Source organism: Danio rerio, chromosome 3 (assembly GCF_049306965.1).
Source record: "Danio rerio strain Tuebingen ecotype United States chromosome 3, GRCz12tu, whole genome shotgun sequence".
NCBI classification, from domain to species: domain Eukaryota; kingdom Metazoa; phylum Chordata; class Actinopteri; order Cypriniformes; family Danionidae; genus Danio; species Danio rerio.
Window position 1 is genome coordinate 62,514,640 of NC_133178.1, and position 26,860 is coordinate 62,541,499.

A 26,860-nucleotide genomic window follows, 5' to 3' on the forward strand; every position below is an offset into this window, starting at 1 on the left:
GTGTTTGAAGCATCGTGATGAAACAGCTCAAAGGCAGCACTGACAGAGAGATGCAGAGTAGTGGAAAGTGAATCTAAGCTAACAGAGCAGTATGTAGATATTAGTAGATACCACTCCTCAGACCAATCCTCACTTTATTTGCTTTATGCTCTCAGAAATAAAGGTCAGAGCTGTCACTGGGGCGGTATGCTTTCAAAAAGGGACATTTTTGTACATTTTAGGTTATAATATACACTTCAGGTGCTGATGTTGTACTTTTAGTGGCTGTTCACACTGATCATGCTTTTCAGTTCTGAGGAACGTGAGGCGAACCACACTGCCTTTGTTTGTTAACAAGGAAAAAAGAAGAGTGCTGTGCTTTTTATGTCGCTAGGCAACCACTGGATCAGCTGTATATTGTGCGCAAGCTCTGCTGTTAATATTTTTTAAATTGTAATATTGAATAGTATTATGATATTCGTTCATTCCGCTGTGGCGACCCTAGATTATTAAAGGGATATTCACAATTTGCAGTGTTGGGCAGCAGCGTCGCTACAAGTAGTGACTCTACTAGCTTAACTACATTTTTCAGTAGCGCAACGGCAGCATCGCTACTTTCCAAACAAAATAGCTTTTCAGTAGCGAAACACACAAGCACATTTGCTGATCGCAGATCAATAAGTGACGGCATCAACATTGACAGAGCTGTGAGGCCGGTGTCTAGCCCAGTGGTGGGCAAACTTTTTAGACCCGAGGGCCACACCAGGTTTTGCAAACGAAGGGCCATATGTCCAATTCTTTAAAAAGCTACTTTTATTTATAGTGACAGTATGCATGGTTTGTAATATCAGACATAAACATGTCACATTAACACAAAACAGATTTTTCTTTCAATATTATTAAGTCAAATTTACAAGTCAAATTAATTTGCACTGCTATTATATTTACTACCGTGTGCAATACTGCCATCACATGGCGTTCACTTGTAATTGCATCATTCATTTATTAATTCTGAACCAAGCCGTTACTCAGAAGCAGCATTTTAAAAACTCCCTCGAGGGCCGTATGAAAGTGTTCAGTGGGCCGCATATGGCCCGCGGGCCGTAGTTTACCCACCTCTGGTCTAGCCGCTGAAAGTAAATCCATTGCTGCATCCCAGTCCGCATACTATCCGTCCTAAATAGTATTTGAAAATAGAATTAGTATGTCCCAAACCATAGTATGTTAAAAAGAGTATGCCAGAGGTTCCCGGATTGTTTGCTATTTCTGGTACAAAAAAATTTGAGTGTAGAACTGTCTATACTGTCTAACCGCTGATATTGCCCACAATACATTGCGCGTTGGATGTGAATTGGATTGGAACTACAAACGCATGTGAAAAGTGTAAATAAACTACAAACATGATGGACGCGCGAGACCAACAGTAATGTACAGAGGCTTCGGTAAAGATGTCTGAATGACTGACAATATCTATAGCCCACTGGAGAATATTTAAATCGCAATATCTGTGTTATATTTCATCAGCAACAACAATACTGAACTCATATAGAGGAGCGTTTAGATGTCTGAATGTCTGAATGCAGAATTACCCAAAGACCTGAAGTCGACCAATTTGGCATTGTACGATGTCTATTATGTAACATTACGATGGATGATCGTCATGATGTGTGGGGGTGGGGGTGTGGGTCTGAAGAGCGAGGTGGGATCTGGGGCTGAGAAGGGTGCGCGACTTATTTGAGGACCGGGAGGGAGGCGCGCGATTTCCGGCAGATTATCACTTGTTTGCGGGCATTATGAGTCCCGCAAATGCATAGAGACTCCCGGAATTTCTGAGACACTTTGGATGTCTGAATATCAAGTTTAACAACTATAGTAAGACGCCATCAAGCGGTACACTTGATAAACTGTCCGACGTCTCTGAAACTCAGAGGAGCGCATGACAAGGGCTGTTTCTCAATATGCGTTCTTCGGCTATCTTGCATCCTCGTCTTCTTGTATAACGTCATGATCAGCTGACCAAGTTCAGTTCCAATACTCAAGACCGCAAGTACGGAGGACGCGTGAAACTTCCTGTATGTGTTCTTGATATCGAGGACGCACAGATGCAGACTTGAGCACTGAACTCGCTCTGGAAGTCCCAGAAGTCATTGCGACTGGAGATGACAAGCGCAGCATCTCAGTTCTCACAGGACGCGTTCTCTGCCCTCGTGGTCCCCTGAGTTAGTTCTTCCTAGGACACCTGGCAAGACCGGTTTCCCCAAGAACTCAAGTCTGTTCTCTGCACTCTTGGAATTGAGAAACAGCCACTGTGTGGCTGTGTGTGTATGTGTGTGTGTGTGTGGTCACGTGATGCCATTGTATGCCATTTTAACACTAAGATGTATTAGTGTAAACAGCGCCTAAGTGTGTATTGTTAGCGAGCAGGTTTGCGACGGAGACGGAGGATCGGCGATGTTGGCTCAGCATCCTGTTGTCTATTAGCCATCGGTGATGGAGGATGGCATCGTCTATCGGCCCAACCCTAGTGTATGGATGATTGACAGGGTGCATAACTAAGCAACACAACGATCTGTTAATATAGTATGTCCTAAAGCTTGCATACTCTTCTGTTGCACACTCGAAAGTATAAGTAACTTTTGCTTCACAAAAATAGTACATAATTTTAGGGCGTAGTACAAGTATGCGAATTGGGACGCAGCATATATGATGGCAAGAATGACTATTTCTTCTTCTTCCTATTTTTTAGGGGTCGACAACAAACTTTTTGGTGCGTTACTGCCACCTCTCACTTTGGGGTGAATTTCCCAAACAACGACATAGTTCGCGGATGAACTATCATAGTACAATGCATCATTTGGGAAAAGAATAATCTAGTGAGGGCGAATAAGTGGCGCAGTAGGTAGTGCTGTCGCCTCACAGCAAGAAAGTCGCTGGGTCGCTGGTTCAATCCTCGGCTCAGTTGGCGTTTCTGTGTGGAGTTGCATGGTTGCGGCTGGAAGGGCATTCGCTGCGTAAAAGCTTGCTGGATAAATTGGCGGTTCATTCTGCTGTGGCGACCCTGGATTAATAAAGGGACTAAGCCGACAAGATGAATGAATAAATAATCTAGTGATGAGTGTTTTCCAAAACCCATAGTTTCTCTGTGGCAGATCTATTATATAACGTAAAATGGCCATAATGATGCTCTAAACAGGGTGGAGGAACCCCATCATTTCTTTGTGCAAATTATATTATTTTACACAAACACGCATTTAAAAGAAATCCGTTATTAGTTGTGGTCAAAACATGCACTCGTTTTCCATATTAATTGAAATAAATGTAAATGGCACATATAGGGCCTGTGTTTCCTTTACAAATATTATTGAGAACATTACATCTTCTACTCTAAAACATAAAATCACTTAAAAGGCTAACACTACTCTAATATCATTTATACTGATGCACATTTGGTTTTTCAGGTTTTTTTTATTTTGAATAAATTTGCAACAATTACAAAAAATGGTCCTACTTTATTTTAGGTGGCCTTAACTAATATGTACTTACACAGGAATTAATAGTTTGTTACAATGTATTAATTGTTTAAATACATGTATTTAATGTGTACTTATGCTTGATTAAATACCTGTATGTAATTACATTTGTAATTAACTTTTGTAATTACATTTGTAAATACACTGTTGACCATCCCTTACACCTTAACCCACCCTTAAACCTACCCATACCACTAAACCTGTACATAACCCAACCTCTATCCCAACTCAAAAGCACCACAAGTGTTCTCAAATACATTTTAAACACAATAAGTACATTGTATTTATTTTTTGTTGATGTAAGTACATAGTAGTTAAGGACACTTAATATAAAGTGGGACCCAAAAAAAATTGGTCACACTTTACAATGAGGTTCATTAGTTAATTTTAATTAATGCATTAGATGAACAACTAATGAACAATGTATTTACTTAGTATTTGTTCATGTTAGTTAACGTTAGTTAATAAAAATACAGTAGTTCATTGTGAGTTCATGTTAACTCATGGTGCATTAACTCATGTTAGCAAGCATGGACTTAAATGTTAATAATGCATTAGTAAATGTTCAATCATGATTAATAAATGCTGCACGAGTGTTGTTCATGATTAATTCATGTAAGTAAATGCATTAACTAATGAACCTTATTGTAAAGTGTTACCAAATTATTTGTTCACATTGTCATTATGGGGCATTGTGTGTAGAATTGTGAGGAAATAAATTAATTTAATCCATTTTGGAATGAGATAACATAAAAAAAGTTTGAAAAAGTGAAGCTCTATGCATGCTTTCCGGATGCACTGTGTATTGGATATACCATGTGTCTTGCTCATTTCTAATATAGCATACTTTTTTTGAGTTTCTAATAATGCATTATGGCATAAAGAACACAATGAGAATAAGCTGAAAAGAACTGCAGAATAAAGATGCCAGCCTTTCAAACACCCTCATGCCAGGAGCTCGTCCATGGAGGCAGTCCACAGGTTCTGGAATGTATTTTTATTATGTTACATATATCTTCTTTGCTCCACATACTGAAGGCTCCAGCAGTGCTGTGCGTGGGTCAAGCATCTGCAGGCTGGTGGAGGCTGTGATCTCCTGAGGGCACTGGAGAGGGCACTGAGGCGCTCTGAGCTGGACACAGTGCTCATCATCCTGGGCTCACGGTCAGATTCAGCCTTTTCATTTCCTTCACATTCACACTCGCCTGTAGACATTCTCCTCAAATAGTTGGAGACTATAATTGGCCGGCGTCTGAGGAGAAATAGTGGCCCGTCTCATCTAGCAGTGTAATAGAGCGAGACAGCAGTGTTCGGGAAGTCAAAACCCTTCTCCACAGAGAAACAGATTTGAAGGGAGCTTCGTGGCGATGTTCGTCTGGAAAAGACAAAAGTGCAATTTGGGAATGTAAAATGTTCAGCAGAGGCAGCCCGCTTACACACACTAGCATTGCGAATCGTGCAATTTAGTCTTTCAGCACTCTCTCGCTTTAAGTCAGATGTTGTAATGGAGTGAGTTCACTTGATTTGAGGCTCCTAACTCTGTATCATAGAATGCCCTTGAAGGAAATTAAAGAGGGAAATACTATAGGAAATAAGGCAGCTGTAAAATCGGTGTACAGTTTGGTGATATTACATCGGAAAAAAAAAAGATGAAAAGGTGAATAAACAATGATCTAAACACATTTATCATATCAATTCTTTAATCACTGCAAATAAATATTAATAATATGCTAGATAGGTAGACTTTAAACATGGTTGCTGGTAGTGCAGTCACAATCAATAGGGTATATGCCGAAGCATGCTAATAGGACTTTTAATTTGCCAGTAATCTGGGTTAAGCGCTTCCGGCGAACTGTATTTAATGCAAAAACCAGCGCGTTTAAAGGGCACCTATGGTAAAAAATCTACTTTTCAAGCTGTTTGGACAGATCTGTGTGTTGGTGTAGTGTATAGACCGTCATACTGGGGTGATATGAACACACCCAGTCCTTTTTTTTCAATTTAACTACAAAAAAAAGGGTCGGCCAATTGGAGCTGTTTTCAAATCGATCGCACCATTACGTAGGTGTGCGATCCCCCAGTCCACCGTATTGATTGACAGCTGCGCGCATAAACATGTTCCGGTAGTCGCGTGTATATGTCAACATGACCAGACATACGCAAAAGCAACCGGGAATAAAAGGTCTGTTCAGTTCGCTAGGATCAGCAATCATCATCAAATGTGATTAAGAGTGAGTTTCACATGTTTAAAGTGTTTTAAAACAGAATATGTGTGTAATTAATTACAGCGATTTACTTCAGCTTTACTTCATCAGCACAGCCGCGTGTCAGAACAATTATAAAAGAAGACGCTTCAATCCCGGTTTGTGGAAGTTAAATCAGGTTTATTTTGTACATTAGCATAACAGATATCCACACAGTACTTGAGGTTAGCCTTAACCAAGCTAAGCGCTCTCTGTCTGTCTGCCTGCCTGTGTGTGTGTGTCATCTGCGGTGTGTGTGTGTGTGTGTGTGTGTGTGTGCACGCGTGCGCGCGTTTACTTTGTAACGATATTGTGTGTGACTCATCAATGCAACTTCACAATACTGATTAGTAAAGGTTAGTTCTTACGGTAGTATTTCTCACAAACGCTACGTAAGACCTTCTTCCTTTAAGTCTGTCTGTTGTCTGACGCAGCTGAGGGAGGAGGCATGTAGAAGCAGTAGGCGGGAAAAACTCGTCTTAAAGGCGCAGTACGACAAAATCACCCCCTGCTGGAAATCAGTATAAAACAGCATCTTGTAAAAGGTATAATGAAAAATCTGATGGGTATTTTGATCTGAAACTTTATATACACATTCTAGAGACGCAAAAGACTTATATTAAATCTGAAAAAAGAGGTAACCTAGGTGCCCTTTAAGGTCTATTTCCTTTAAAAAGCAGCGATCTCCACTGGCTGAGTGATATCCGATATAAAGTGGGTCTCAGATTGTACAAGAAGCACTGCATTAAATTACATTTCCCTGCCATGTCTTTATAATAAGAGCATTTATTTTACCACAGTATATTCAATGGAGCTTCTGCGCTAGCCTGCCGATTCTGACGGGCGCGTGCGAGTAAACAGCTTTTTGTCTCGTTTTACGCTTGAGCAAATAAATAAATGCTAAAGTTTATTTAACTGAATGTATTTTAATGACATTACAACATCGATGCTGTAAAAGGAATCGTAAAAAATTGAAAAAAGTTCAAAATAACAGGTCACCGGTTGTTTATCAGTATGGGAAGAACACTAGCTCGGCATATACCCTATTTAGAATGGAGATGCACCAAATTATTAGCTTCCAAAATTATCGGTTTAAAATTAACTGGCGTTGTTGGACAAAAGAGAGCAAAAGACAAAAATATTAGCCGAAAAGAAGTGGATAGGTAGATTTTGACATAAGGTCTCTGGTTGGTTAATCGTAATCATTTTAAAGTACTCTGCAACAACATACGCGGATTAGGTTTAGTTAGGTAGGAGACATGGCTACTAGGAGGCCTGTCGCAATAATCAATATATCAACTTATCATATAATACATAAACATGACCTCAATTATTTTTGGTAACACAATATATATCACCTATAAAATTTAAATTAGCAACATTTTAGCTGATTGCGCAGCCTATGAGGCCGTTCACACAGAATGCGGTTTTCCTCTCCAACGTGCGACTTCTCTATTGTTTTTCAATGTAAATATGCAGGACGGATATGATTGACTGTTATGCTCACGTCCTGCATCTTTTGAAACACTTTTTTGGACACCTTGTATAGTTGAAAAATCACATGTCTATCCAGTGCGTATAGAAAAACTATAGAAAAGTAGTGTATTGAAAAGGAAATTTGTATTAGAATTAGTGTATTAGTGTACTTCATGCAGGTGAGTGTGCTTGAAACTCATGCTATAGATTGAAACCATGCCGTAACAGTGTTGTGACTGTTATGATCACCAGCAATGTAGCAGCCTTTGTGAAGAATGCTTCCTGTCATTCTAACAAACTACATATCCCATCACGCACTGCAGTCACACACCAGTTCCAGGTCACCTCTTGATTAGACACTCACAACTGAAGCTCGTCATGACTGAGTCCTTCCTTATTTGTGTTTCTGACCCTTTGTTTTGTTTACTGTTTATACTGTTTTGCTGCCTGCCTCGACTTTTCCACCCGTGATTACGATTATATAAACAATTTTATAAACAATTAATCTATTAAATTGTATAAACCCTTAGAAAAACGCTTGATTACTCTGATTACTCTCAAATAAATCTGCATTTGGACCTTCACCTCTGTTGCCACCCAATCAATATAGCAACAGTAAAGTGTGTTACAACACTGTTTTAATATTTAATTCAATATGTTACATGCTGCTAAAACTCCATACAGAATCGCTAGAAATAATTAGTGAGCAAAGCTACTGTTTCTGTCCAATGTGTTCAAATTAAATTGCCTCTGGTGTGAAGTGTGAGAGCTGAAATACTGATAATCTGATGACTGTATATACTGTATTTTTAGCCCTGAGCAGACAGTAGAGGTTATATGTGATTGTTTAGCTCAGCACCCGAAGATCTCAGTTCATATGGTCGCCTACAACTGCAGCAGTCCAGCCGCCATTGTGAGTCTACACTCCCCTTTATTATTAATAAATACACTGAAGCATATTCCTCATCAATGTCTGACTGATGTGTACCGCCTCAGGACACTGTGAAGAAAATGGCCGCAGTTTCCAATGGGAGATATCACCTGTTTTCTGATGCTCTGGTAATATAGCCTGCAATATCTTGTGCTGTGGTGTTTAGTTGCATTAAACTGTAGGGGCCCTATCATACACCTGGCGCAGTGTGGCGCAAGGCGCGGCGCAATAGTCTTTTGCTAGTTTTAGCTTGGCGCAAGAGTCGTTTTGAGGCGTTGCGCTACACTGTTTAAATAGCAAATGCATTAGTTCTCATTTGTGCGCCCATCTGGTCTAAAAAGGAAGGCGTTCTGAGGCGGACCGCTGGCGCATTGCTATTTTGAGAAACTATAATAGATTTTTCATTAGACCAAAACTAACCCGGTCTAAACTCCGGCGCAGAGTTGCGCCTCGCTTACACACTGCTTAATACACACAAGAGAGCAATAGGCAAATATCTTTACAAATGAAAAATGTAAATATTACGGATATATATAGGATATAATAAGAATAGATATAGAATATAAATATAAACGATTAAAATATTACAAAACATATTATTTTCTAGCCTACATAAATATGAAAAACCTCTGCTTTTATGTCTTCTTCATCTCAGGAGGCTTTTTCAGTTCATTCATAACAATTTGCTTTTGTATAATGTTATTATTATTAGCAGTATTATTTATTATATCCATATTTATATTTGTTTTATTAAAAACAAGCTTAGATTTGCCCACCTGTCAGGTTTTAGACCATATGGGGCACAGCATGTGTTTTAGGATATGACTCAGGTTTTTGAGCACATTTTGTTATTATTGTTCATTTATTCGTTTGCTGGAAATTAGAACTGAATTTAGAAATAGTTTTGAAACGAATATTTGCGCTTAACAAACAAAATGATTTATTTATAGACTAATTGATGTCTGTGCGTAAAGGTTTCCCTATCCTTGAGCGAAAGTGAAAGTGATCCATATCTCTCATTCTCACGCAGTAGATGCTCTGTTTAACAGTTTTCTGTTAATAAACTGTTAACTGTTTGCTAGTGAAATGCTCATTTTTTCCACTTAAACTTACTTTGCGTCCTGTAAATAGCGAATGCGCTCTTGGCACGACGCAGCTGGCTCTTAAAGGGAATGGAAGATGAGACTGTAATTGGTTTATTCTCAAAACACACCTATAACTCATTAAGAAAATAAACTCAACCCTTTTAGCCCATGCGCCACGGCGCAAGGCAGATTTCCCGTCCTTAAATTAGCAAAAACGCGTCCTGACACGCCCTGAAAGCATTTGCGCCCTGCGTCTTGCAATCTGCGCATGGACCGTCAAAATAGAGCCCTTGATGTGTTTGGATGTTGTCAGTGTTTGTTGTGACTCCTTTTGTGTGTGTGTGTGTGTGTGTGTGTGTGTGTGTGTGTGTGTGTGTGTGTGTGTGTGTGTGTGTGTGTGTGTGTGATGATTAGGGTGTAGTAGACAGCAGCACTGATGTAGATGTGCTTTGGACGGAGATTAAAGCAGCTCGAGATGCTCTTGCCCACATTCAGAGCATTCAGCAGGGTGGAGATGGAGACACAGCAGCCTCTGTCGACTCACAGGTGATACACACTTAAGTACAGTACACAAAAAACAACTCATATATTTACATTAAGGCTATTTTTAAAATTTACATTTGGATTATATTTCACTTTAAAGAAGATTAATACTATATTAATATGTACTTAGGTCCCACATACACTCCAAAAAATAAAATAAAAAAGATTACTACTGCTAGTTTAAACTACCTGTCTAAAATGAGCTGAAAGAACACAATTCTTGTAATTTCTTTGGCCAATTTATTTGTTTTATGTTCAATCCACTTAAATTTATTAAGTTAACTTAATCGTTTTGTGTTGGTCCAACCTGATTTGGGGATTTGCAGTTCCCAGCATGGTTTGCGTAGGATTGAATTAATAGAGGGAAATGTTGACAATAAAAGTAATCGTACAGTTGAAGTCAGAAAAGTCAATCAAAAAAATAGAATCAGAAAACACTGTGAAGAAGTCCTTGCTCTGTTAAACAGAATCTGTGAAATATTTAAAAAAGAAAAATAATCCAAAGGGGGCGAATAATTCTGACTTCAACATGATGTTATCAGAGTTTAAGGTAAATGAAATGCAAATGTATTTTAGCTTTTATTTGATAAAATCATGTTGGACCAACTCAACTGCATTTAATTATGTAAATATCTTTTTAGGTGGTGCTAAACAAATTTAATGGCGGTAGATCCTGCCCTTAATTAAATTGAGTTCATTCAATGAGTTATTTTTTTGTGTAAGGGCATCAGAAAACCTTATATGTTAAAAGTTAGTGCCAAATAACAACACACTTTAAAAATGAGTTTTTAGCTGACTCAATGGAGCTTTTATAGTAATCTCAACGTACATCCGCCAAACTGACTAAAAATATGAAGTAAAATTTTTAAAAACTGACAATAATGTAGTTGAAATCTGATCAACTGAATAATATTAGTTAAAGTTACATAAAAACATTTGTTTTCATGACTGTTTGTTTCATGACATATTATTTTTACAGTGCATAATACGTGTACAAAAGCATTTGCACTTAAACAAAAAAATATATATGTATTATAGTTTTTTAAATATTTATATCTATAAAAGCATGTATGATTTTTCCATTAAAAACATAGCACTGGTACCAAATTGATTTAAAGAAGAGAAAAATAAACACGTTTATATGAAATTAAAATAATTTCTGCAAAATGTCCCAGTGCATGATGGGACCACCTTGAATAGCTTTTACTCAATTATTTTACTTTTGACACATCTGTCCTCAAAGAATCTTTGTAAGCGTAACAAATAATTTTAGTTCATGCCTTATTTTTTACAAGCTGGAGTTGAGTATTTATACACTACATGTTAGTCTTGCCTGAACTAATTTATTCAGTGCAGAAGTACTTTTTTCCCTCTTTGCAGTATACTTCATCACAGAATAATTTTGATCAATTTGGTTTTATTTTTACTCTTTACACACACAACAGTGAGAAATTTAGGTTTTGAAAATGTTCCCATTAAAGTGAATAACCTTTTTTTAAATTTATATTCTTAGAACGTTCAAAACATTAAACTTTTTTAAGATAGATAGTATTACAATTTTTTTTTTTTACAATATTTGCAACATTTTTTGGGTTATAATAGCGCTATTTAAAACGTTTTCGTAACGTTTCAGTGCCAAGTTACATTAATATTCTCAGAATGCTATTTAAAACATAGTTAGAACATTCCATCCACATAATATTAATGTTCCAAGAAAGTTTCTCTATTGAATTGAGTACTAATGCACTCATTTTTATTTTTGCTCGAACAAAATTCATTCAACAAACACATTTTTACTCTGTTTTTTATGCAGTTGAAGTCAGAATTATTAGCCCCGTTGCATATTGTAACTAGGGATGTGACACTGACAACAGAGGTGCGGATGCACATGCAGGTTTATTAGAATGGTCAGGCAAGCAGTGGTCAATACAGGGGCAAACAGATGTATAAGGGCAATCCAGAGTCATAGTCAAAATAACAGGCAGATGATCACAAGGCAGGCAGCAAACAGGATTAAACAAATAAACAAGGCGAGGATCAAAAACACAGAAAAACAAGACAAAGGATAACAAGACTCAGCAACAGTGTTTGTATTTGAGCAGTACTTATAGTCCAAGCATGAGTCCTAGATGTAAAAGTCTAATCAGAGGAGACTTGGAACAGGTGTGTGCTGCATGACTGAATATGTAGTCCAAAACATTGTGGATTTGTAGTTCATGTGAAAAGGAGTGTTTACCAGCGATCTCAGGTTGTAGATCACTGGTGATTGTGACATACATATTTTTCCTCCAATTTCTGTTTGATGGAGAGCAGATTTAAAAAAAAGAACAAATATTATAGGACATTCTGTTAAAAAAAAAATCCTTGCTCCGTTAAACATCTTTGGGAAATATTTGAAAAAGAAAAAAAAATTCACAGAAGGCAGAATAACTGTACTTCATCTCAGACTCATTTGTAGTATTAAAGGATTAATCATTAATGTTTGTTTTTTTTACGCCAGAAAGACAACACTGTACATGTTTTCAGCCAGTCCTTTTGCTCTTTCTGTCGTCTCCTCTCGCTTCTCAGATCTCCGCAGGATTGTCTGATCTCTCTCTATCTGAGCTCAGTCCTGTGCACTCTGCTCTCAGTGCTCCACTGATCTTCAGCCCCTCAGATCCTGCACAGCAAACCTCCAGTGATTGGCTAAAGAAACACGGCCTCAAGGGTGAGTCTGAAACTTTCTGTCTGTTCAAACCCTGACATGAGGGCATCTAAGAGCCTCCAACAATACACTCAAACTAACATATTTGAGTGTAAAAGACAGGACTTTTATCCATAGGAAATTGATTTAGAATAAAATAGAGTAAAATAAGACAATGGGCAAGATTTAACAAACAGAGCAAATTGGCATGAGAGCACAGTCCTATAAAATGATCTGTTGACATAGCATAAAATAGAAAACACTGGCACAACTGCTCATTTTCAAAAAGAACAGCACAATGCACAAAGAAATACATTTTATTAGGTCACAGACGCACAGAAACAATGATGAGGATAAGCCAATCTAGCAATTTTAGGTTCTAAACATGTTTCCATGTAGTTAAATAAAGTTATTTTTTTAAACAGATTTTTAGATGGTGTATAAAAGGAGACTTCTTATGCAAAAATCTCTTTTATAAGAGGTTTAAACATAGTTTTGTGGCAACAGTGCACTCAGAAATAAAGGTACGGGAGCTGTCACTGGGACAGTACCTTCTCTAAAGGTACATATCTGAACCTTAAGAGGCTATATTGGTACCTTAATGGACCATATTGGTACATTTAAGGTGCATTTGGGTACTAATATGTACCTTTGAAGTACCACTTTGGTCTCTTTAGGTACAAATATGTATCTTTGTATCTTGTATCTTGAAAGGTACTGCCCCAGAGACAGCTCCCGTACCTTTATTTCTGAGAGTGTGTGTTTATATAACCAGTTTCAGGTGGTAGAAAATTACTCTATTTTTAATTACTCTATTTTTATAAGCACTCTTGAATCTGCAGAAACACTTTGATTGACGTTCTCCCTTTGTACGCATTATCAGACGGGGAATCAGACGTCCCGCCCATTAGTAATGATCTCTCCCTCATTAGCATAGACAGCCCTGAGTAAAAAGCAGCCATCCGCCATTAGAGTTTTCGTGTCTGAAGTAAATGTCAGCAACTCTTCTTTTCCAGAATGAATCGTGATTTTGAGGGGCTAAATATGCCGAAAACTATGCACACGCCCCAAGTGTCGAAAATTTACGTTTGTTATAGGTTTCGGAAGTGGGCATGGCAAAAGGACTCGACAGCGCCACCTATGCATTTTTGACGGACTGGCCCCAGAGCTATGATTCACGCGCAAGCACGAAAATTGGCACACACCTCAAACATGCCAACACCTACAAAAAAGTCTCTTGTAGCAAAATCTCAAACCCAACAGCAAGTTGGATATTTTTAACTTCCTGCGCCGAAAAAGTGCTGTTTTTGCTGTCCTCTCAAACTTTGATGATTTTTTATAATAACTTAATTCAAAATGGTTTCAGTCATGTTCTCAGAACATTATATGTAATGTTATTAGAACTTTCCATTTACAATATATTAATCTTATAGGAATTTTTTTTCTATCAACTCTGAGAGAACATTCATTTACAATAACATCCTAAAGCATGCACTATAAAAGCCAACAGTCAACTTTATCAAATGAAATAAGTGTAGTTAACTCAAAATGGACTGAAAGTTAATTCTACTCATTTAAAAAGAATTTTGAACTCAGTGTTTAGGGGAATGAGTTAGTTAAATATCTCTTTACTTGAACTCAAATGGAGTAAGTTCACAGTATTCATATAGATTAGTTTTTTTAACTCAAATGGTTTGTAGCAATTGGTTTCCTCAGGCGGTTTGAGTTGCCTTAACTTATTGGGTTTTTCAGTACTCAGTTGATTTGAGCTCTCTTCATTTATTGGGTTTATTTGTTTTGAACTTAAATGGTTTGTTGCAATCGGTTTCCTCAAATGGTTTGAGTTACCTTAACTTTTTGGGTTTTACCTGTGTACCTGCCAACATTTGCCTTCAAAACTCTGCAAAGAGTGCCGCATAACTACCTAAAGTGGCTCACATTTGTATGCCATATGGGACAGTTGCAGAATCAGTGTTAAATAACAGCATAAATACACTTCTCTCCAACATTTTGGCATTTAAAAGGACTAAAACAAATGCATATGCAAAAAAACAAGTTCACAGTGTCCAAGCCTTTCAGCCTGCGTGTCTCCTGTAAACCCTGACGGCAGTGTTTTTAAAGCCAAAGAGGGTTTGTGCTGATGCAAGCGGTGAGTAAATCTGGCCCTTAATGTTGGCTTCTGAAATCAAACTCAGTTGAAGATGCTTTCTAAATAATCAGCAATGCAGCAAACTAAACCCCTAGATCTGACAATCTTGCATGTTTGTGCATGTGTGGCTTTGATTGTGCATCTGCTAATGGCTCATGTTGTGTCCGCCCATGCAGCTCAGAGGCTGGATCTGTATCAGCTGCTGGCCAGAAACGCATATTCTCCACATGAGACGTTTGTGGCGGTGTTGGGAAAGACCGTTTCCTCTACAGTGCATGAGGTGAGGAGTGTGTCAGGGATTCTGTGACTGCAGGTACATCTGGTGTCCAATGCCATCATTTATTAACTTTATTTGAGCTTTTTATAAAAAAAAAAAAAATAGCTAGCTCTCTGCAACTCTCACATGGTCGCCCACTGAAGCTAAGCAGGGCTGCGCCCGGTCAGTACCTGGATGGGAGACCACTTGGGAAAGCTAGGTTGCTGCCGGAAGTGGTGTTAGTGAGGCCAGCAGGGGGCGCCCAACCTGCGGTCTGTGTGGGTCCTAATGCCCCAGTATAGAGACGGGGACTCTATACTGCTCAGTGAGCGCCGTCTTTCGGATGAGACGTTAAACCGAGGTCCCGACTCTCTGTGGTCGTTAAAAATCCCAGGATGTCCTTCGAAAAAGAGTAGGGGTTTAACCCCGGCATCCTGGCCAAATCTGCCCACTGGCCTCTGTCCATCATGGCCTCCTAACCCTCCCCATATCATGATTGGCTTCATCACTCTGTCTCCTCTCTACCATTCAGCTGGTGTGTGGTGTGCGGTCTGGCGCAATATGGCTGCCGTCGCGTCATCCAGGTGGATGCTGCACACTGGTGGTGGATGAGGAGATTCCCCCCCCATTGTGTAAAGCGCTTTGAGTGCCCAGAAAAGCGCTATATAAATGTAACGAATTATTATTATTATTATTATTAAATGGTTTGAATTTTTTATTATTTATAAAACATGTTACTTACTATTCCCAAGATCTCAAGAGGGTACATGCCATGACAACACAGTATTTTCTGCAAAAATGTGTCTGTAAAAATTAGGTGCGGATAATTAGATTGCTGGGTCTGACACATTTGTTTCTTTAGCACAGAGAACCCGCAGAGTCTTAAAAGCATTGAAGAAGTCTTACATTTGATAATCTTAAATTAAGGCCTTAATAGCTTTGAATTTGATATACAAAGTCTTGGATTTCATTACAAAGATCTGATTTTATTTATTTATTTTTGCCTTTCCTAGGATTAAAGTTCATACCAAGTTAACTGTTACTAATGTAGGCTAATTTAAAAATTCATTTAGCGTAACAATGAGTGCATCTAGCGCCTTACATCATAGCAGAAAGTGTGTCGCCAAATAGCTTACTATGTTGAGGGAGAAGCGCACAAGTATTTTCAACGCTCCAACTACTTAAAAACACAGAAGCTGTGCACAATTTCATCGCATGTGTTTTCTGCACAGTCTTTCACTGACACTTACAGCAGAAGCTCCTATTTCACTGCGATTGAGAGAATGAAAGTCAATCTCTATCTCTCTCTCTCTCTCACTGTGGCCCATTTGACCTGCTGCCGTGACTTTTCCTCTCCTCTCGGCTGTTACAGCCATACTTCTGGATAGATGTCTGCATTCCTGCGGGACCCGACCAGATTTCTTGCGTGGCGGGAATACATTTCAGAATAAAGCACAGGAGTGGTTGGAAAATCGCTCCCGAGCGAGCAAGCGCGTGTGTGTGTGTGTATATGTGTGAGTGTTTATGTGTGTGAATGAGAGAGAGCGTATTGCTGTGTGTCGCTTGCTTAGTGCTTTGTTTTTATGTGTGTGTGTGTTTATATAGACAGCTCCCCCAATATAAAACTGTGTATGCATCGTGATGCACAGAGATATCGAATTGAACTGAATAGATGGCAAGATAATTGTAACCGAACCAAACCGTGAGACCAGTGTAGGTTCACACCTCTAATTTCTACATTAGAAGCATTGTCAACACAGCCAAGGAACATCCTATCTTACTGTGGCTCAACACCAACTCTACGGCAAACGCGTTGAGAAAAAGCCACAAGCAGAAGTTGACAGGACTTGAGAGTCTGGGCGAAAAAAATTGCAGCCAAGGCAGCAGACCAGGGGCCTTATGTACGAAGACTTGCGTGGAAATCTTACTAAAACATTGCGTACGCACAAAGCTGTAAATGTGCGTACGCAGAAAAAAATTCAGATGTATGAAACACTGCGTACACCGAATCTCACGCATATTCTTTTGTACATCAGAATGAATGTGAAACTGAGCGCAACATGCACGAGCGCAAAACCCCTCCCTGCCTCCTCCCCCGTATGAATATGCTAATGACTATGCTAATGGAAAAATCCCAACGAAAAAGCAACGGCAAAAGCAAGCAAAAAGAGAAACTTTGAACAGAATGTGAATTGGAGGTGCTGCTTTCGGAGGTAGACCGGAGAAAAGCGGTGTTATTTGCAAGTTTGTTCTCCGGAATTAACAACAAAAGAAAAAAATAGAGTGGTAGAGTTTAGCTGATGCGGTTAACACAGTTGGGTCTGAACATCGCACTGAGTGCATTAAAAAAAAGAAATAGTGAGATTTATATCTGTAAAATGTTGCAGTACTATTAGCAGTCTCAGTGGCGCACCTTGTAAAACGCATGTGATCTTGAATTGACATGTTCGAGCATGAACTCGGCTCGAATCCAGCGTCTGATGAACTCTTTCTTCTTTTTTTCCCCGCTACATATCAGATTTTGCCAACTATTTATCACGAGAAAGACAAGTAGGAATCATCAATAAGTTTGTGCATCATAATTTATTTGCACATTTATTGAATGGAAATGTTTCTGATTCACGCATGCAAATTCATCTTCAGATAGTGTCTTTATATCAATGTGCATGCAGTAGATCGCTCAGATTACATTGGGAAAACAGGCGACTGCTGCAAATTGTGCTTTAAAGTTTGGCTGGTCAACTGTATGGTGTGGAAACCTTACTTACCTGCTAGATGAACCCGTCTCATACAGCTGCCATTGCAAGGCTCAGACACTTTGTAGAGTGCAATTTAACACAACTGCCTCTAGGAGTCGCCAATGGAAATAAAACAGACACGCACAAAAAATGTGCGTACGCCAGCCAGAAAGCTGCCGTGGAGCTGCGCACATTCCCACGTTCAGTTCATTGTTAGTAAATCCAAACATGAGCGATTCTGAGCGTGAAACCTGGCGTACGCAAAGTTTTTGTGCGTACGCAGCGTTGATACATGAGGCCCCTGGTGTTCAACACCAAGTTCAAATTTACTTGTTTATTACAAATCAATTTTGTGTTATGCTGTTGCATATGTATTAAACGTAATTGACCATTTAAGTCAAATGTTTTATTCAATTCTAGTAGTCACTTGTGCATAATTATTTTCTAAAGGGTTCAAAATTTATGCAGATTTAACCTTTTTTCCTTATACTTCTGTCGGAATTGGTACGAAGTTGGCATTGAATTTAATTTGAAATGGTATTAAAAAGGTCTTAAAAAGCCTTGAATTTCATTTGGAGGATCCCGGGGATACCCTGTAACTGTTCAATGATAAAATAAAATATCCATAAAAATAAATAAAGTTGGATTGTCCCATACGTTTGTATTGTATATTTTGTCAAAATTTTAAAAAGGTTTAAATTGGGTAAAAAATTACCTAAAAAGGTAAAAAATACCTTTAAATTGGTGGAATTATCTCCCACAACTATCCAAAAACCCCAGATAATAATATAATTTTTTCTCACTGATAAGATGTAAAGCAGTGAAAAGTGTTGTATATTCATTCATTCATTTTCCTTCGACTTAGTCCCTTTATTAATCAGGGGTCGTCACAGCGGGATGAACCACCAAATATTCCAGCATATGTTTTACACTGCAGATACCCTTCCAGCTGCAACCCAGTACAAGGAAACACCCATACACTCTCATTCACACTCAAACACTACGGCCAATTTAGTTTATTCAATTCCCCTATAGCGCATGTCTTTGAACTGTTGGGGAAACTGAAGCACCCAGAGGAAACCCACACCAACAGGTCGAGCTCCACACAGAAATGCCAACTGACCTAGCCAGGGCTCAAACCAGCAACCTTCTTGCTAACCACTGAGCCACCACGCCACTCATTTTCAATAAAACACTGGAAAGATTTGTTGTTTATAAAGAGTTTTTTCCATTTACTTTTAATTGTCTTTTTTTTTTTTTATTGAGCATACAGTATATATATTATACATTTTCAATCAACAATATAAAAAAGGCTCAAATATTTTTGTGTGAATATACATACAAAACAAAGCAGAAAAGACGAACAATGTGGAAGTAGAATACAATTTTGTAGCAAGAAGTACAATAAGAGTTTATATATAAAAAATGGAAGAAAATACGTGTTTATGCAGATACTGATTGTAAGAAGTCTATGAAGGGTTGCCAAATATTATAAAAACCTGAGAGATTGTCCTTCAACAGATATCTAATTCTTTCTAAATGTAAAGTATTGGAGAGATCTCGAAGCCACATTTTGTCAGTAGGTATCGTTGGTCCTTTCCATGACATCAAAAGCAATTTTTTTTGCAGTAATAAGAGAGTAGGAAATGAACCGCTGTTGGGCTGAAGTAAATTTTCTGAATAACTCTGATGTGCCAAGAATGATCAACAATGGTTCAGGTAACAGTGTAGTCTTAAAAATTCTTGACTATACATTAAATACATCAGACCAGTAGTTTGTGACCTTCGGGCAAGAAAGAAAAGCATGGAAAAGTGTTGCATTAGGGGACTGACATTTATCACAGTTGGATAAAGCGTTTGGGAAAATGTAGTGGATCTTTACTTTTGAAAAGTGAAGCCTATGTATAATTTTGAATTGTATAAGACGATGTCTCGTATTATAGGAGCAGGAGTGTATGTGTTCCAAAGATTCTTCCCAGATGTCATCAGGAATATGGGTACCCATGTCCTTCTCCCAGCTATCTTTATATTTATTGGATGAGGGGGGGAATATTGTTTGTAATTTGTTATGGATATTAGAGATACATTTATTTTTATATGGGGATATAGTGCAACATTCATTTACTTTTAATTTGAAATGCCAAATAAATGTACCTGCAGTTATAGGATGACCTTTGAGTCTCTTCTGTTGACCCATACAGAAAATTTGAAATTTCTCCGTGTTGGTTTGCAGAGGCTCATGGTGCAGGTCGACTGGCCGGACGGGTCTGTGAAGAATCTGCATGTTGATCCGCCATCGCTGCACAGCTACCAGGTATATATTTTAAAGTGGACGCACTATGCCCCTTTTTACAAGATGTAACAATAAGTCTCTGATGCCCCTAGTGCAGGGGTGGCCAATCCTGTTCCTGCCCACATAGCAAAATTTCTCTGGCCCAGCTCTGGCCCACACAATCAGGTTTTGCTTGGCCCACATGCCGCAGTGAATTACGGTACATGACTGGACCAAATCTGGCTTCCAGACAAGGGCCAAACACAGACCATATCTGGGCCAAGTCTCAGCCAAGTTAATAACTCATAACTGGGTCTGAACTGGGCCAGATAGGTTGGTGTGTCACGATTGCAATGAAACTGATAAACCCATGGAGTGATGCGCTTTAGGCACACTATGGGCACGCTTTTTCTCAAAGTGACCTGATTGGTAGAATTTTTTTTTTTACTCAAAAATGATTTTAGTGTATTTTAAAAGTGGGTCAAGACTGGCCAAACTCACGTGGCCCACTTATCACATTTGTAAATCTGGGCCAAATACTAAGTTTTTCATCTGGCCCAAATCTTGTGTGCCGCCTTAAAAACGGTGCCACCTCTGCCAAACCCGGGCCATGTTTGGCCCACATGCTGTATGCCAGTGCCGGATGAATGCCTGCTGTGCCAGCTTTATGCCAAATCTGGGCCAGAATTCTTTGCTACTAGGGTGGAGATCTACCTTCCTGCAGATTTCAGTTGCAACCCATATCAAGCATATTTTGCTTTTTTTTTTTTTAATTGTTGATCCTTTGTATTGGTGTTAAAAAAAACCCAAAGAGCTATATATTTTTGTTGCATTTGTACATATTTTTTGTTTTGTTTTCTGTGTCATGCAGAAGCGACTCCTGCGAGCGGTGCGTGTGTGTGAGAGGAGAGTGGCTTGGTTGAACCAGACGAGCAGTCGGATGATCTGGGGAAGTGTGTGTGAGCAGAGGTAAGAAGAAGAGCATGCGCTCACACTCAGTGTGTGCCACAGTCATTTCAGCAGCTCCCCGCAATGTGCACTTCACAAATTATAGGAAGCATACTGTACTGTATGCGTGTTGGAGGACACTGCAGATGACAGAGAGCACAACCAGTGACTTTATAATGCACATGAACACAAAAAGCCAATCAAATGGGAGCTACTTCGGTCGAGATGATCTACTGAAGTTCAAACCGAGCATCAGGAAGGTGATTTAAAGGTCCTGTCAAATTAAAATAAAGATTTTTAGATATCAGTAGTACCATTTTTGTTAGTTTTAAGGATATCTATAAGCTAGTGTGCTTGCATTGAGAAGATAGAAATCTATTGTTGGGATCACTTTCAGACCATTTTTCAAGAGTTCACACTTAGCTGATGATTGATAGTAAAGCTAGTTTGGCGTGCTGTCCTGGGAGAGAGCCCTGAGCTTATAAGATCCTCGAGCTCTGGGCTCCCTCCTGTTGCAAGGCGAGAGGGGAGTTTGAGCTCAGGTAGACCTCGATGACTCCCCCTCTTGCTTGTTGTAGCTAAGTGTCAGATATGGATGCTGAAAGGTGTACTCAGAGTTTAGCTAAAGTATTTGGATTAATTGTTTAGAGTTCTTGTTTTTGAACTGTGGGAGGAAACCGGAGGACCCAGGGAAAACCCACGCGACCACGGGGAGATCGAGCAAACTCCACAGAGAAATGCCGTGTGGTTTGGAAAGGAATTAAACCAGGGGCATTCTTGCTGTGAGGCAACAGCGCTAATCGCTGGCCACCGTGACGCCCGTTTGAAAGGAGGGAAAGTAGGGTTGGGTGGGGGGGTTTCTTCAAGACGAAGATATTGAGATGAGAAAAGTCTGGTTATTTATAGTGAGTTAAGGATCTTCTGATAGGATAATCAGTCGTTAGCTAAAGTTGAAACAGCTGTGAACAATCATAAGCACATGCTCCTCTCGAAATTTGTTTATAAGTAAACTTTACTTTGTAGCTAAAAACACTGACAGCTAGTCACAACCCATTAAATATAAAGGACTTTAAAACTACAGACGACATTGTATAGAAGCAAAACACTTACTGTTGAGCCCTCTTTTCAGAGATTATTTAAAAATGATTGCTATTTTGATAACTAGAAATGATGAATATAAACATTATGGGATCTATGCAAGCCCCGCTGGCAAATTAAAGTTTTATTTTTATTTTTAAATGACCTCAGGTGTCAGTATAGATTCAGTATCTTTGTGTTGCCTCATCTGAAATAGTTTATCTTGTTTCTATTCTGCTACACTGATTGCAGTCTCCAGATTTACTGTTTGATTAGATAGATTACACAAGCTGGATTCACAGGTCAGATGCAGTAGAAGCAAAGCACCTGCTGGTCACAAGGGGTTAACACAAAAAAAAAACTACTCAAATTAAACAGATCATGCTCATTTGTTAGAGTGGACACAAATATAGTTATCAGCATATTTAAATGTATTGTTTAATTTAACTTGTAGTCAACAGAATGTGCAAAACAAAGTAATACTTTTTTTTTTGTAATCATACTGAAATGACATAACCAGTATGTCATTACACCGAAATTGTGTTGTTGTTTTTTTGTTCAATGAGTTGTTCCAGTTTTGCCACTTTTTTATAGTTCTCAATTTGATCTATATGTGGATTTCAGTACTAAAATTATTCAGCTTACAAAAGTGAACTGAAATAACCTTACAGTCTTAGGGCTCTATTTTGAAGGTCCATGCGCAGAGCGCAAAATGCAGGACAAACGCTTTCAGGGCGTGTCAGAACGCGTTTTTACTAATTTAAGGACGGGAAAATCCGCTTTGCGCCATGGCGCATGGTCTAAAAGGTTTGAGTTTATTTTCTTAATGAGTTATAGGTGTGTTTTGAGAATAAACCAATTAGAGTCTCATCTCCCATTCCCTTTAAGAGTCAGCTGAGTCGCGCCAAGAGCACATTCGCTATTTACAGGACGCAAAGTAAGTCTAAGTGGAAAAAATGAACATTTTACAAGCAAACAGTTAACAGTTGACAGTTTTTTAACAGAAAACTGTTAAACAGAGCATCTACTGCGTGAGAATGAGAGATATGGATCACTTTCACTTTCGCTCTTGGATAGGGAAACCTTTACGCACAGACATCAATTATTCTATAAATAAATAATTTTGTTTGTTAAGCGCAAATATTCGTTTCAAAACTATTTCTAAATTCAGTTCTAATTTCTAGCAAACGAATAAATGAACAATATTAACAAAATGTGCTGAAAAACCTTTACCAGTGTGCTGTATCCAGCACGTTTGTGAGATGAAGTGGAGTATTATTAAATATTGATCTTTATTTTCAAGGCTTTAACCTCTGTGTGACTCTATTAACCTCATGTTGTGAGGATTATCTAGTGTTCAGGAGTGTGTTTGTGTCTCCATGAAGGGTGCAGGTTTTGCTGGACATGTCTGGGATGAACACACACCTCCAGCTCCACATCCAGCACGCGCTGCGAACACTCCTGCAGGAGCAGATGGCCGGAAAACACAGCTTCAATGTCATCCTGTAGGTCACACACACACACATACACACACACAAAGTCTCTCTCGCCTGATTTCAGTCTCTTACAGTACATGACAGATTTTGATCTGCTTAGTTATTCCGTCTTCAAATCTCCTACAGATTGTCACTGGAAGCCCTTTTACAGGGTATCCGTGGGGTCTTAAAAAGTCTTAAAATGTCTTAAATTTTAAAAACAAAATTTTGGGCCTTAAAAAGTCTTAAATTCAATTAAATATATAGGGCCCTATCATACGCCTGGCGTTTTAGCAAATGCAGTTGCGCTCATTTGTGCGCCCATAGGCGTTCTGGTCTAAAAAGGGAGGCGGACCGCTGGCGCGTTGCTATTTTGAGAGACTAAAATAGATTTTTCATTAGACCAAAACTAACCCGGTCTAAACTCCGGCGCAGAGTTGCGCCTCGCTTACACACTGCTTAATACGCACAAGAGAGCAATAGGCAAATATCTTTACATATGAAAAAATTGTAAATATTAAGGATATATATAGGATATAATAAGAATAGATATAGAATATAAATATAAAGGATTAAAATATTACCAAACATTTTATTTTCTAGCCTACATAAATATGAAAAACCACTGCTTTTATGTCTTCTTCATCTCGGGAGGCTTTTTCAGTTCATTCATAACAATTTGCTTTTGTATAATGTTATTATTATTAGCAGTATTATTTATTATCTCCATATTTATATTTGTTTTATTAAAAACAAGCTTAGATTTGCCCACCTGTCAGGTTTAAGACCATATGGGGCACAGCATGTGTTTTAGGATATAACTCAGGTTTTTGAGCACAGTTCGTTATTATTGTTCATTTATTCGTTTGCTGGAAATTAGAACTGAATTTAGAAATAGTTTTGAAACGAATATTTGCGTTTAACAAACAAAATTATTTATTTATAGACTAATTGATGTCTGTGCGTAAAGGTTTCCCTATCCAAGAGCGAAAGTGAACTTACTTTACGTCCTGTAAATAGCGAATGCGCTCTTGGCGCGACGCAGCTGGCTCTTAAAGGTAATGGGAGATGAGACTGTAATTGGTTTATTCTCAAAACACACCTATAACTCATTAAGAAAATAAACTCAACCCCTTTAGATCATGTGCCATGGCGCAAAGCGGATTTTCCCGTCCTTAAATTAGCAAAAATACGTTCTGACACGCCCTGAAAGCGTTTGCGCCCTGCGTTTTGCGCTCTGCGCATGGACCATCAAAATACAGCCCTTGTGTTGTAGTTCTTAATTCATTTTAAACAGGTCCTAATTTTCCTGTTCATATAAAGCTAGTTTTAACAAAAGTTTATTTATTAACTCAATTTACAGACATGAGTTAATTATCTTCCTTCGAATAATATGTTTTATACGGTTTAATATTTTTTTTACTGTTTTAACTGGGCCATTAGAAAAAAAAACATTAGCGCTTAGCCTTGTGTAAGTCTGAAATTTCACGTCTAATTGTCTTAAAAAGCCTTTAATTTGGGGTGAGGTAGTGGTGCAGTAGGTAGTGCTGTCGCCTCACAGCAAGAAGGTCGCTGGGTCGCTGGTTCGAACCTCGGCTTAGTTGGCGTTTCTGTGTGGAGTTTGCATGTTCTCCCTGCCTTCGCGTGGGTTTCATCCGGGTGCTCCGGTTTCCCCCACAGTCCAAAGACGTGTGGTACAGGTGAATTGGGTAGACTAAATTGTCCGTAGTGTATGAGTGTGAATGTGTGGATGTTTCCCAGAGATGGGTTGCGGCTGGAAGGGCATCCGCTGTGTAAAATCTTGCTGGATAAGTTGGCAGTTCATTCCGCTGTGGCGACCCCGGATTAATAAAGGGACTAAGCCGACAAGAAAATGAATGAATGAAAGCCTTTAATTTGACTTGATGATGCCTGTAGAGAGTTTTGCATCTATATTTATTTGTCATGAAATATTGCTCTTATTGTATTTTTAATAAGTGGAGCAGCTCACATTGGTGATTTCTCACATATATGCAAATTTTAAACTTTTCAGCCAAATAAATGGCTCTGTGTGCGACACAACTGTGCCAGAGCAGCAGCATTAGGTGCAGCAGGTACAGGCAGCACTGGGACTGTCTCTGCATAGTCATCCAGCTGTTCTTCCCAAATATAGAGAAACGCATTTCAGCAGGAGACAAATCATCAAGCCAGACTATTTCAGCTACTATTTGGAGGATCCTGCAGACATAATCAGATAACAAACATTGGGTTGAAAATTGTACATTTTAATTAACTTAAAAAAAAAATAATAACCCAACATTGGGTTTGTCCATATTTGACCCAACACTTGGTTATGACAACCCAGCATTTTAGAGTTTATATATACACTTTAATGACATCTCAAATTTACAATACAAGAACATTTTCAACTTCAAAAAAATTGATTATAGTAATTAAAATGATTAATAATTAAATGATTAACTGATTTAGAAATCATTCACAGAAAGGTTCTTTGAGGAACCCAGAATGGATCTTTAATGGCATTCAGGGCTTTACATTAACTTTTGTAATCACCGGCCACTGTGGCTAGTAGTTTTCCAATGTTACTAGCCACACTGCATTTTCATTAGCCACAATTTTGTTGTTGGGAATATATATTTTATATGCATAAATTTGACATTGACATTTTTGTGTGTCGAGTCTGAGTTTGCTCAATGAGCATGAGTAAAGATCAACTTCCTCGAAGACATTTTGTACATTTCAATAACTTCATTAAAAATGTTTTGATTGGTGAGCATGAGCATGATTTACCAAATTTATCTCTATAACCATACTAAACAATAATTAGCCTATTTCTTAGTCACAAATTTTTTATGTGTCAAAACAAGCAAAGTATAGCTGTATTCTATTCTTTCTATTTAACAAAACATTTCTTAAAATAGAAAGAAGAGCAATTGACTTTTAAAAAAATAACTATTGTCATGTATCAAAAATATGCTGGGTAATCTGTCGTGGCTAAATATCTCTCGGATCACCAGTTAACTGCACATAAATGGAGTGTTCATCTCCCATTAAAGCAATATTGTAAAAAAAAAAAGATAATTAAACCATTTTAACAAAAATGAAAGCAAATAAAACCGTAAGCAAATGAAAGCAGGTGAATAATAATGATTAATGAAAGGATGATCATATGCACGCGGTTAACTTTAGGCAATTTAATAATCTGTTCAAAGTGAAAGCAACCGATGCTGCTTACAAAAAGACAAAGTTTGAGCTCTTAAAAGCATCAGGACTGCGGGTGCATGTTCATCACTTTTTGTCTAGTTTATTTGAAAGAGAACCGATGATAGTTGCGTTTCCAGAACCTGTTCCAGACACGGTTGCTTCACGATTCGGGATTCGTTTTAAGTCGCGCGCATCACATCAGCCGTTAGCGCCAGTGATCATCATTCTCTCATTCGGTTTTCACTTGCTTTCTTCTGCTCGCGTGATCACA

At 38.5% G+C, this 26,860-nt stretch overlaps 1 protein-coding gene across 7 annotated transcripts in view; it reads left to right on the forward strand.

Moving 5' to 3' along the window:
• Positions 1–26,860, forward strand: part of vwa3a (von Willebrand factor A domain containing 3A) — a 72,778-nt gene that overhangs the window by 13,582 nt on the left and 32,336 nt on the right. For all 7 annotated transcript variants that reach the window (XM_073945152.1, XM_073945154.1, XM_003198187.7 and 4 more), the window contains exons 7-15: positions 4,548–4,673; positions 8,042–8,141; positions 8,225–8,287; positions 9,659–9,790; positions 12,356–12,494; positions 14,796–14,899; positions 19,847–19,927; positions 20,757–20,854; positions 23,296–23,415. In XM_073945152.1, the coding sequence (XP_073801253.1) occupies positions 4,548–4,673; positions 8,042–8,141; positions 8,225–8,287; positions 9,659–9,790; positions 12,356–12,494; positions 14,796–14,899; positions 19,847–19,927; positions 20,757–20,854; positions 23,296–23,415 (963 nt within the window). The remainder of the gene's footprint in view (positions 1–4,547; positions 4,674–8,041; positions 8,142–8,224; positions 8,288–9,658; positions 9,791–12,355; positions 12,495–14,795; positions 14,900–19,846; positions 19,928–20,756; positions 20,855–23,295; positions 23,416–26,860) is intronic.